We start from the raw sequence: 13,546 nt of genomic DNA, 5'->3' as shown, positions 1-13,546 counted from the left end.
AAAAAATAATACTATAGAGGCCCCTATTGCCTACTTCTGGTTAAACACCATTAATCTGGTCTTGGACTCCCTTTATAGAAGAAGCTGAGACACACAGAGAGAAAATGACTTGCCATTACTATCTGGTTCATGGCAAAACTAGGGCTATATCAAGGAACATGACTTCTAGTATTTGGTGTAGTATGTGATATATGTATTGTGTGTGTGTGTGTGTGTGTGTGTGTGTGTGTATGATCAATTCCAACTACACGGTGAAGGCTAAATGGTTATTTTTAAATGGTCTGTAAGTATGTTATTTTTCACCAAGTGTTTCCTCCTGCTATAATTAAGAGATAAGTCTCATTAGTACTTAAGAACTTCACATTTGTACCAAACAATTAATATGCTACAGTCATTATAAACATTGGTGTTATTAAGCAGATTGAGTGTGTCCCTTACTACCTGGTTCAAACCATAATTGACCCGGTCAAGCATATCTTCATAACACGAATGCCTGATTATATACAGTTGGTGTTAATACCACACAGAGGGCTTTAAAAATATTACCTTGATGAATTTTCATGATCTATAATCTCGTCTCTCACTTTTCGACCCCTGGCAATCATGGTTTCTTCCATCAATAGACACTGACAAGGCTTTAGAGAAAGTCACAGCTAACCTTTCAAATGCAAAATCTAATGGACCTCTTCATGCAGTGCTAACCTTGACCTTTCTGTACACTTGACCAAGATCCACTGCTTTACTCTGGGGCAGGGGATGGTGGTGGGGTGCCTAAGACACTATAATCTTCAACTTTCATTTACTTCCTATTATTTCTCGGTGTCTTCTACCAGCTCCTCTTCCATGGCCCACTACATAAATATTGGTATTTCTGCCTTTTTGTTGTCTTATCCCATATATCCACTTGTGTAATGGGAACCACTCTGGCTGCAACTACCATCTCTGTGCCGATCCCCAACGCATGTCCCCAGCCCTGGCCGCCCCCTGGGTTTCAGGCCCATGCAGCCAACTTTTATGCAGGCGGGTCAACCCCAAATGCTAAAAACGGACTCCCTCACTGAAGTCTGTTCCTTCTGTTGGATGTTTTATCTTGACGATAAAGGCACCCAAAGTAAAATGAGGGAGTCATCCTAGATTCCTCCTTCTCCCACATTCCTCACATCTGTTCAGCTTCCCCATCTCACTGGCCGTGAGGCTCACTCTCTCTGGTTTCACACTTCTTTCCACTCCCACTGCTGGGCCTCAGTTAGTCCAAGACTTTATAAAAGCTGTGTATTAAACATATCTTATATTGGCAGTAATATATATTCATCGTATTACTACACATAAGCTCAGGATTTGGGGATATATATAGGGGAGATTATATATACATATTTATCCTTCTCAGAGGTTTTCTGTGCTCTATGGGAAAGGGAGGATAATGGAAAAGAGACCTGAATTTAAAGTCATACAGATTTCGTTTCAAACTCCAGCTCCACCACTTCCTATCCAGATAATCTTATCTAAGATTTCTGATCCTCATTTTCCTGATATCTAAGACCCTTAATAATAAACTTTAGGTAAACTATTACAGATATTAAATAAGATGCTATGAAGATATTCAGCAGCATATCTGACCTTTGGTAAACCTTCAAAATAGTGACAATTAGTATTCCATACAAATATAGCAATACTATTCACTGATTTGTAACTTCTCTCTTCAGCATATTACAGATGTCTTCCAATGTCAATACATATACTTGTCTATTTTCATGCTATTTCATTACAAAGATATGCCACAACATATTCAACTAATCACCTCTATCCTTCTGGATTCTTTCCTTTTTCTTTTCGTTTTAGAGCAGCACCTGTGGCATATGGAAGTTCCAGGGCTAGGGATCGAGTTGAATCAGAGCTGCAGCTGCAAACTACACGACAGCTTGCGGCAATGCCGGGTCCTTAACCCACTGAGCCACAATGGGAACTCCTGGATCATTTCTGATTTAGGCCAGTATAAAGAAAAAGACAATGAACTTATGAATAACTATATGCATGCTTATCTCATCATGCCCTTTGAAAGAATTTTTGAGTCCAATTGAATAGCATGCTTTTCAGGCCTTTGCCAGATGCCAACCGCTCTCCAGAGGGATTCTAGCAATATACATACTGCCACTAACAATGAAATTAGCCAGCATCTCCTACTTAACCTCCTCTCATACTCCTCCAATTTTCCTTCACCTGCCATCACAATAACTGTTCTAAAATGCAAATATAATCATGTAACTCCTGGAGTCACGAATTTCAGCAGTTCCCTGCCATATATAGAACAGAAGCCTGGCTCCCCCACCCCCTGAGCCCCATTTCTGCCTTCCTTCTGTCCCTCCATGCAACCTCACTGGCCAGAAGGACCTAATTTTCCCTCCAAACACCCTCCGTCATCCCCACTTCGATATCCAGGACACATCTCACACTCACAGGCCCCAAGTTGACATTGTGATCTTCTCTACCCAGGTGTCAGTTCCATCCTTGCAGTTTCCCACACCAAAACCCTTTCAGTCATTCTCGACTCCTTTCTTCCCATTACCACTCATATCATTTTAACATCAAATAATCACAATGGCTCCCACCTCAAAAAGTATCCAGGAATGGAGTTCCCGTCGTGGCTCAGTGGTTAATGAATCCGACTAGGAACCATGAGGTTGCGGGTTCGATCCCTGGCCTTGCTCAGTGGGTTAACGATCCGCCATGAGCTGTGGTGTAGGTTACAGATGCGGCTCGGATCCCGCGTTGCTGTGGCTCTGATGTAAGCCGGAGGCTACAGTTCTGATTCGACCCCTAGCCTGAGAATCTCCATATGCCGTGGGAGCGGCCCAAGAAATGACAAAAAGACAAAAAAAAAAAAGTATCCAGGATCTCACCACTTCATTTCCAGGGTTAATACTCTTGGCTGTCACTTGGATAATGACATGAATCTCTTAAATGGCCCCCCTTTTCTATCCTTGCTTTCCTAGACTAGAGTTTGTTTTCAATCCACAACAGTCCAAGGGATCATTTTAAAATATAGATTTTCAAGTATTTGTTCAAAACCCTACAGTGATCCTGTTTCATCCGGGGCAGATCCAGATTTCCAACAATGGCCTACAAGGCCCTGCATCATCTGGTCCCTCTGACATCATTTCATACTATGTCCCCGCCAGTCACAACCACTTCTTTATTTTTATTTTATTTTTTTTAGGGCTGCACCTGCGGGATATGGAAGTTCCTGGGCTAGGGGTCAACTTGGAGATACAGCTGCAGGCCTGCACCACAGCCTCAGCGACACTGGATCCGAGCCCATCTACGACCTTTGGATACTAGTCAAGTTCATTACCGCTTAGCCACATCGGGAACTACCACAGTCACTTCTTGCTAGTCCTCAAACACCCCAGGCCAGTTCTGGCCTTAAGGCTTTTGTGTAGACTATTCCTCTGCCTGGCATGTGCTTCCTAAGATACAGGCCCGGCTCTTTCCCTGCTCTCTTGCACATGGTAGCTCAGGTGCATGCTACCCAGACCACCCAACTTAACATGGCAAGAGGCTCCCTCTCCCAATCTACCTTTTGCTACTCAGCTATTTTTATGATTTTTAGCACATTTACCCCATACTAACATGCTATGTACTTACTTACATTTCCCTTATTTTCAGACATTAAGCAGCACAAGAGCATCAATCTTTATCTATTTGGTTCATATAATGTATTTCAAGTGCCTAGAACAGTGCCAAGCACATGACAGGCACACCTCCAAAAGCTGTTTAACAAAAAAAACATCCCAGGCCGTCTTTATTGTTGTTGTTGTTATTTTATCTTTTTAGGGCCGCACCTACGGCACATGGAGGTTCCTAGGCTAGGGGTTGAAATGGAGCTGTAGCCGCTGGCCTCCACCACAGCCACAGCCACGCCAAATCTGAGCCCCACCTGCAACCCACACCACAGCTCACGGCAACACCAGATCCTTAACCCACTGAGCGAGGCCAGGGAGCGAGACCATGGATCCTAGTCAGATTCGTTTCTGCTGAGCCAGGACAGGAACTCCCCAGGCAGTTTTACACTCTGTAGTTTCATTCCAATGACTTGGAGGGAGAGTCACGAAACACAAACCAGCAAGACGGAATGGGGAAGGGGGTAGCTTATCACAATGTAGATGGCTGTGTTCCCTCCAAAGGGAACAGCCGCTACTCGGATCCAGGCAATTGTTACCCCTACAGGAAATCATTATCCCTGTGGGAGAGGACACAAGGCGGCTCCCACCTCCAAGCTGTCAAGTTAGGATGGAGGTCCAGACTTTTCTGTGAAATCTTTTCCTGTTAAAATTCTGGCCCCTGCTGGAAGTCTATGTAGAAACCTGATGAGTGACTCACTCACCACATAACCATAATATTTGCCATTATCTTCTACCTTCTTGCTCTGTCACTGTTTCCTGGGCATAAAATAAATGACAGTAACTTGAAAAAAATTCTAGCACCAAAACGACAGGCCAAATGACTGCCATAGGGCCAGGCTCACCTATGGGCTACCACTCCACGGGAAAGCTCCCTCCCGCAGTGAGACATTTCTTCTCAATGTGCTGCCCGCCTAACACCTTTGTGGTTTTCACATCTCGGCTCTGCTCTCCAGTGAAGCCTCTCTGATGCCCACTTCCTGTTGTGTGACCAGGGACACCCGGTCAGGCTCCAATCACACTCCTCCAGCACCTGTGAGCTCAACCCTCCTACATCACTCGTGCTCCCTGGGTGGAAAGGGGAGAGGGGGCGCACCAGCCCCATCTCCCTCTGAAGACCTCCTTGGCATCAAGGAGGCACTTAGCAGCAGTTGGTCAGAAGAATCGCTATGTTTCTTTCTCAGAAGAGAAAAGCACGAAGCAGAGTAAGTGACAGCTAATGAAACCGAGAGTTGGATCCAGGTTTAAATTCCAAGCCTTGGGAGTTCCCTGGTGGCACAGTGGCTTAAGGATCCAGTATGATCACTGCAGCGGCTTGGGTCACTGCTGTGGCGTAGGTTCTATCCCCGGCCCAGGAACTACCATATGCCACAGGCACAGATAAATCGAGTAACTTAAAATAAATCCCAACCCTTAAAATAACAATACAGCTTCTAACTAGTACAGACATAATTCTCAAACCAGCCCTCCTCTATGTAACCCAAAGCAGAAACTAAACTAAAACTAAAGAAACTCAAGTTAATGCTGTTTTTCTATAAATGACAAAATTATTTAAACATTCCGTGTCCCTAAGTAACATTTTCATTTTTTCTAAGGATTTATTATCAAAAAGGTACAGCACAACTTTTGTTTTCTGAGACACATACTGTTCCTCAGAGTATCACATTATAACTGTCTTATTAAAAAGACAAGGCTAGAAGAATTCCCATTGTGGCTCAGTGGAAATGAACCCAACTAGAATCCATGAGGATGCCGGTTGGATCTCTGGCCTTGCTTTGTGGGTTAAGTATCCGGTGTTGCCACGAGCTGCAGTTTAGGTCACAGATGAGTCTTGGAACTGGCATCACTGTGGCTGTGGCATAGGCCACCAACTGTATCTCTGATTCGACCACTGACCTGGGAACTTCCATATGTGGCAGGTGCAGCTCTTAAAAAAAAAAAAAAAAAGACAAGGCTATAATGTTACCTAAGTTAATGTGAATAAGCAGGGCTACAGAACAAGATGTTCACATATTCACAATGATGTTAGAGGTAACAGAACATTCTAAGTCAAATAAAAATAAGACCTCAAAATTCCTTTCTAACCAATACCATTTCTCAAAAAATATAAACACTATGTACAATTTCCACTTATTAAATTTTCGTCTTTAAAGACAACTGAAAATTGAAAAAAAAAAGTCTAATGCCAAGCAAATGCTATTTTGTAAGAGTGAGGACTATAAATAAAGAAAAGAGAAAATTTTTGTGTGTGATTGATTACTGGATCCCTAAGTAGGCCAAAGCAGAAAATTCAGACAAAGGCTGATAATTGCATTTCCACGTTATTCCACAAGATGTCAGCATGTAACTAAGAAACTTCAATGGTGAGGCTGGAGGTGGAGGGGTGTCTTCACCATAAACAGAACAATAGAAACCCTTTCATTTCATGATCTTAAGTTAGAGCTTTGATAACTCGCTGCTTTTAAATGTGTTTTCACGTATATTCACTATTTTAAACCTGGTTCTTAATATACTCTTGCAGAAGTTTATGAATATTAATATTTAGATATTCCTTTTTTGAAACATTTTAATGTGATGTATTCCCACATAACTCCACATTCTTAGGATCTGATGAAGAGCCTTGAAGGACTTCCTGAAGTCTTAGGAGGCCCACCACCAATAATCACCTATTTGTTTATCTGAGTTAATGATTTCGCCCCATTTTACAGATGAGAAACAGTGAAGGAAAAAAAAGGTCACAAGGGACTCTTCACTCACTGAACACCATACATTTCCTGGGCAACTGTGTGTGTATGTGCAGGTGTGTGTTGAGGCATTTCCATCTTGTTACTTTCCTTTCTTCCTTATCTAGGCTCACACGCTGAGTCACCAAGACTCTTGCAACTCTCAGGACTGATCACTAGTACTAGCAGAAGCACAGTTACCATTATTGATGCTTTTGACATAGAAACAGAACCAGTAAAGTATAAATGGTCCTAGTAAGTGCATAAAAGTCATCCTACAAAAACACCTCAAACTCCGGGTTGTGTTTGTTAATATTAAAAACAATACTGCCATCTGTATAAATACATGTATCTTCAAGTTGTCCTTACGTCATTTACGCTCTTATCTGGCTTTTCATACTTTTCTCGGTCATAAGCCATCTTCTTCAGCAACTTCTTCATGGCTTTTTTATCTTTTCTGTGATTTTCGGTGTTTTGTTTCCTCACTTGGTTGACAATAAACTTGGGAATCTAGGGAGAAACGAAACCAAGTTTGAAGAGGAAAAAGAAGTGGCACCCTTTTTAAACGATGGAAATAATTATCTTTTTTAGTTCTTCTGTTTGGAGAGAAGTAATGGCTTTGTCTATCAGATAAGGCTACGTCATTCCTGAAATCTGTGGGGGAAAAATGCATCGTGTCACTCATTCACCACGTGTATAGAGCCTGCAGGTGATGCAATTTACCACTCACTGTGTAAGGGCCAAAGAGAAGCTTGGTGAAGTTCAAGGGCATGGCGGCCATCTTCTCTGCCAAGACTGGAGACTGCCTGAGGTGGCTGGCTTTAGGGGCCACCACCTCAGAAGCTAGCCTCTGCTAAACCTACAGACCCCTTCTACCCACCAGCTAGCCTCTCCTATCAAAAGAGAAAGGAAAACTCACCAATAATCAAGCGCTGACAGGGACCTACCAATAATCCAGCGGAAAAAGGACCCTCAGAAATTCCATTAGCAAAAATAAAATATTGCAGAATGTATCAAACTGAAATCGTGAGATGTTGGCATTTAAAAACTGAGATTTAAAAAGTAGATGTGGAGTCCCCGTTGTGGCTCAGTGGTTAACGAATCCAACTAGGAACGATGAGGTTGCAGGTTCGATCCCTGGCCTTGCTCAGTGGGTTAAGGATCTGGTGTTGCCGTGAGCTGTGGTGTAGGTTGCGAGATGAAGCTTGGATCCCATGTTGCTGTGGCTCTGGCGTAGGCTGGCACCTACAGCTCCGATTGGACCCCTAAGCCTGGGAACCTCCACATGCTGCAGGTGCGGCCCTAGAAAAGGCAAAAAAAAACAAAATAAAAAGTAGACATTTTTTTTCTGAAATCGCACTTGAAATCACTTCTATTACAGGTTAATTTTTTATAGAGACTATAATAATAAGACAACTTCAGAACCTAGATGTCCTCACTTATTCACAGAGCTTGAAAAATATTTACTTACTGTCCATAGAAGTTTTTGATACCTAATCAATAAGTGCATGATATTAGCGATCCCAGCTGCCATTGCAAATTCTCGCTGCTCACTGGACTTCAAACCCAATGTGTGGGACATGAAGAGATTCGGGGCCATGACCATGGCTACATTCATGATTGTCATCTTATTTTTCTCTCTATTGTCGACGACTCTTTGGAGAAATTCAAGCAGAGCCTGAAACAGAAATGACTTTTTGAAAATGTGTGTTGTACAAGAAGATACGAGATTAAAGCGAGGTAGCACATGGGACTTTTATTTATTTCAAAAAATAAGATATGCCTAACCACAGTTGGCGCACCCCATCTCGTGGGCCTCATCCTCAAAGCTGCCCCGTGGGTGAACATTCCCTGAGGTGGTGCTGTGTTTCTGCTAAAGACTGTGGCCCTGGGGAGGGAAGCCAGAGGACATGCATTGGGTTGATGGGGATGGGAATGAAGAAGTGTCACCTGCCTACTGGAGCCACGGAGCTCTGAAAAATAGTTTAAAATATGAAACCATCATTCACTTGCTTCAGGAAATTCTGTACTTTTAGCTTCAGAATTTTTTTTCTTTAAAATCCCTTGAAAAGGCTCAATTTCTTTCTTTCTGCCTTTTGTCCTTCTAGGGCCGCACCTGCGGCACATGGAGGTTCCCAGGTTAGGGGTCTAATCAGAATTGTAGCTGCCGGCCTACACCAGAGCCACAGCAACGCCAGATCTGAGCCTTGTCTGTGACCTACACCACAGCTCACGGCAACACCGGATCCTTAACCCACTGAACGAGGCCAGGGATGGAACCTGTAACCTCATGGTTCCTAGTTGGATTTGTTTCTGCCACACCACGACAGGAACTCCTGGCTCATTCAATTTCAGTTGCATGTGGTCTAAGGGATTCAAGAGCTGGCTGACAAGAAATCCAAAAAAGAACAGGGACTATGATAGGGAGGAGGGGAAATAAATAGAGACAAAGAGAGAAGAGTTGTTCATGTTTTTTTTGTTTGTTTTGTTGTTTTTGTTTTTAAGTGAATGAATGAAAAGAAAATTTTCATCAGAGCAGGCTAGTTTATGCTCAGTTTGATGACACCCACTTCCCATCTCTGCTGCTCTGAGCCTCCTTCCACAAAAGCCACAGGCGCATAACGCTTTATGCTCTTCTTTAGCCTTTTTTTTTTTTTTTTCCCCTTTTTAGCTTTTAGGGCCACATCCATGGCACATGAAAGTTCCCAGGCTAGGGGTCCAATTGGAGCTGCAGCTGCAGACCTACACTGCAGCCACAGCCAACGCAGGATCCGGGCAGCATCTGCGACCTACACCACACTTACAGCAACGCTGGATCCTTAACCCACCAATTGAGGCCGGGATCAAACCTGCATCCTCATGGATACTAGCCATGTTCGAAACCCAATGAGCCACAACGTGAACTTCTTTTTCCTCTTTTCTTGAATCAACTTTGGTCTAAAGGAGTAACAACAATAACTGCACAGGTATTCCATGCTTTCTATGGGCAAACCACTGTTTTCAGCATATTGCAGAGATCATCTCACTTAATCCTGAATGGAGGGAGATGCTGGAAGGACCCCCATCTCAAAGATGAGAAAACAAAATCTAAGAGAAGGCATGTAACTAACCAGAGGTTAGACAGTGAGCAAATGGTGGAGAGGGAATTTAAGTGCATGTCCACCTGGCTTTGTTTCTGAGCTCTTAACTATTAAAAGAAGCATGTGTTCACAATGAGCCTAAAATCCCTACTTGAAAAAGGTCAAATAAACTACAACAAAATGGAAAAACAAAAGAAAAAAAAAATCTCTCACAGGATTTCAGGGGGAAAGATTCCTTTCAGTGCTAACAGGTTGACCTTGAATCAAGTTTAGCTGACACACAGACTCCCAAATTTGAAACAAACTGAAGCCTTAATATCTAACAATGAGATTTATGTATCTAATTTCCTGTACAGTGCTCAGCAAGTTAAACTGTAATCCAAGCATAAGGTTATATAGAAAAAATACCTCCTCAAATGAGGACAAAAGATTAATTGGTAAGGTTTGGAAAAAAATATTTAATTTTGTTCCAGAGACCAGAATAATTATTCACAGACTAGTGTATCTCTTTCTTTACAAGCATAAATTACAGAGATTAGGTAATAAACCACTTAAATGTGGTATGCATGATTCAATAAAGTTATTCAAAATACTACTATCAGAGTATTAGATTGGGTATGTGTGTGTATGGATATGAAACTAATAAAATGTTAGCCTAGCCCCTGCTGAAAGAACTTCATCTTCAGATGTATCGTCTCTTTATCAAGGACAGTCCTTTTGAAAAAGTATCTATCATCAGTCCATTGTTATATTAGTATCACTGGACCTACTCTCTGAAAACCCAGTCCCAGCACAGTTACTTATTAGCCATGTGTATTTTTTGCCTTTTCTTTTTTTTTCTTTTTTTTTTCTTTTTCCGGGCTGCACCCAGGGCATATGGAGGTACACAGGCTAGGGGTCCAGTCGGAGCTGTACCTGCCAGCCTATGCCACAGCCACAGCAACCCGGGATCCAAGCCATGTCTGTGACCCACACCACAGCTCAGGTGTGATCTTGAGGTAAACCTTTTGGCATCCCTGCTCTTTAAAGCCTTCTAATTCACAAAATGGGAAAACTAACCTCCCAACCCTGCTGGGATGAAGCAAGACAATGTATACAATGAACTTCCTAAAACCACAAAAATGCTAAACACGTGCCAATATATATTAACATAGATTCGCCATTGATATCTTCACATCAGTCTTTGTTAAAGACTAAGTCAGGGAGTTCTCATCGTGGCTCAGTTGAAACGAATCTCACTAGCATCCATGAACACACAGGTTTGATCCCTGGCCTCGCTCAGTGTGTTAAGGATCTGGCGTTGCTGTGAGTTGTGGTGCACGTTGTAGATGCGGTCCAGATCTGGTGTTGGTGTGGCTGTGGTGTAGGCCGGAGGCTATAGCTCTGATAGGACCCCTGGCCTGGGAACCTCCATGTGCCAAGGGTGCAGCCCTAAAATATATAAATAAACAAACAGACAGACAGTCTAAGCCAAAGGTAGGTATGATCACTGGTCCAGATGCACAATAATCCAAGGTGTTAAAAAAAGAAAAAACTCCTGGTCAAGTAACCTGCCCAAAGACACCTGTTGCTTTAGATTTAAACTGGGACACAGTGTTTCACACGGTCCCTCCAAACCCTTCGTTAGATGTGCTGTAAAAATAGTCTACACAAGACATGCACATGATCCTGTCCCTCCAAACGGCCACTGAAGGAGTGGCACCAGGACAGGAAAAATGGAGCAAGTCTGCATTCAACTTCCTGAAATTACTTTGTGATGAAGTTTCCCTTCTCCTTTAGAGAACTAAATTTAAATGGCTTATTCTCTTGTACCTATGGTATACTTGCTTCAATGTTTCTATTATTAAAAACCTTGTTTGAAACCTTCATCAGAGCTGGCTGATTAAGCTACTAAAGCTTAAGTAAATTAGGAAAATTACTTGTGTGCATTTTTCCAATATTTTACCCCCCAAAAAGTATTTTCCACCTTATTTATATGACTGTGCTCCCAGGAACCTTACATGCTGAAATTAAAATCACTTAAAATTTTTAAGAAATATAATTTTTTTTTCTTGCCTTTCCTAGGGCCGCTTCCCACGGCATATGGAGGTTCCCAGGCTAGGGGTCGAATCAGAGCCATAGCCACGGGCCTACGCCAGAGCCACAGCAACGCCAGATCCAAGCCTTGTCTGCGACCTACACCACAGCTCACGGCAACACCGGATCCTTAACCCACTGAGCAAGGCCAGGGATTGAACCGGCAACCTCATGGTTCCTAGTCGGATTCGTTAACCACTGCGCCACGACGGGAACTCCAAGAAATATAATTTTAAACAGATTAAAAAAAAAGAAGAAGAATATGCTTGGGACTTGAAAGGCAAATCCAAGAATGAATTGAAGACCAAACTCACCCATCAGTAACCATATTGGGATTAGCAGTCCCTCCCACAACTATCAGAACACATTTGAATGCAGAAAGTAAATCATGTGTCTTTCAAGTTCCACCTTATAATGACCATTCCTTATTTTTTTTTCTTTTTGGCTGATCTAAACTTACTAAATTTATTTCATGTCATTGTGGTGACTTTCACAGCTATTTAGACTTATTTTCAATCACCTTACTGTTCGTAGAATTCATTAACAAACTAGGATTTTACACCTAAGGGTTTTCAGCAGCACAGCAGGAAAGCAAAGGGGCCTATGAGGTGCTGGTAACTGGAACCTAGGTCTGATTTTTTTTTTTTTTTTTTAAATGCTTTTTAGGCCTGCACCTGCCGCTGGCCTAGCCACAGCTCACGGCAATGTCAGATCCTTAACCTACTGAGTGAGACCAGGGATCAAATTGGCACCCTCAAGGACACTGATGAGGTTCATAATCCACTTAGCCACAATGGGCACTCTCAGGTCTGATCATTTAGATAGATGATTAAAACATTATTGTTTTATTAGTTCTATTAGCCTGGGTTATCATACTGATGGGCACCTTTAGGTGAATAAGGAAAAAAAAAAATTAAATTCCTCTTTCTGGGTCATGGATGTCCTGTGTCAAAGACAAGGCTAACAGGCAGAGAATGGACCAGAAATCAGTCCCTGGACCACATGTCCCTATCTTAGCCACATTCTACACACCCATACACAGTAGCCCTGGTCACACAAGGTTTTTATGCAACCTTTCTGGAGTTGGTCTCTGTCTCCAAAACCAAAGCGAATCAAACTGAATCCGCCTTTTCAGTTACTCATTTGACAATCAGTGAAGCAAAAGATTATTTTCTGGCTTAGTAATGGGAGTAACGCTGCAAGTTCTCCTGTCACGACGCAGTGTTTTCGCTCCAGCCGTTCTCATCAACTGCTTCATCCAGAAAAGTTGAGTATTAACATTCATTGCATGGGCATGGAATTCACTCATTTAGTTTCAGTTCAAGGAATCTTAATAAGGTACAGAAGAAAAATTTCCTAGATTTACCAACTGGTGGTTTTGTTTTTTTGACAAATGATTTTTTTATTTTTTCATTTTAAATAGAAAGAACTACAGGGGGTAAATGGGTAAGGGTTTCACCTTTACCAGTATGGAAAATAATTTTTTTAAGGCAACAGTAAAACATAAGGTAAATACCCTAAGTTATATTTCTAGGAGTTCTCTTGTGGCCCAGTGGGTTAAGGATCCATCATTACTGCAAGAACAGCTTGAGAATGCAGCTTCAATCCCTGGCCTGGGAACTTTCACAGGCTGTGGGCATGGCCAAAAGTTACTTTTTTTTTTTTCTTTTCTTTTTCGGCCACATCCATGGCCTATGGAAGTTCTCAGGCCAGGGGTCGAATCTGAGCCACAGCTGTGACCCACTCCCCAGCTTTGGCAGGGCCAGATCTTTAACCCACTGCTATGGGCCAGACATTGAACTCACACCGCCACAGAGACAAGAACAGATCCTTAACCTGCTGTGTCACAGCAGGACCTCCCAAAAATTGTATTTTTAAAGTTTTCTTTTTTCTTTCATAAAAGTTTATAATCAAACCTTTTCCAACTACTCTATAATTTTTGCCATTAAGGAAAAATCAATGTGGAATAATCCACTGATTATTATGAAAG

General features: G+C 42.3%; 1 protein-coding gene across 3 annotated transcripts in view; it reads right to left on the bottom strand.

Annotated features, from left to right (window-relative positions):
• Nucleotides 1-13,546, bottom strand: part of ARHGAP18 (Rho GTPase activating protein 18) — a 135,797-nt gene that overhangs the window by 14,769 nt on the left and 107,482 nt on the right. For all 3 annotated transcript variants that reach the window (XM_047758934.1, XM_047758943.1, XM_047758953.1), the window contains exons 11-12: nt 7,872-8,078; nt 6,770-6,910 (exon numbers count right to left, since the gene is read on the bottom strand). In XM_047758934.1, the coding sequence (XP_047614890.1) occupies nt 6,770-6,910; nt 7,872-8,078 (348 nt within the window). The remainder of the gene's footprint in view (nt 1-6,769; nt 6,911-7,871; nt 8,079-13,546) is intronic.

The sequence above is a fragment of the Phacochoerus africanus genome, chromosome 2 (assembly GCF_016906955.1).
Source record: "Phacochoerus africanus isolate WHEZ1 chromosome 2, ROS_Pafr_v1, whole genome shotgun sequence".
In the NCBI taxonomy this organism is placed as follows: domain Eukaryota; kingdom Metazoa; phylum Chordata; class Mammalia; order Artiodactyla; family Suidae; genus Phacochoerus; species Phacochoerus africanus.
The sequence above is the reverse complement of the archived record's forward strand: the minus strand, read 5'-3'. Positions and strand labels throughout refer to the sequence as shown.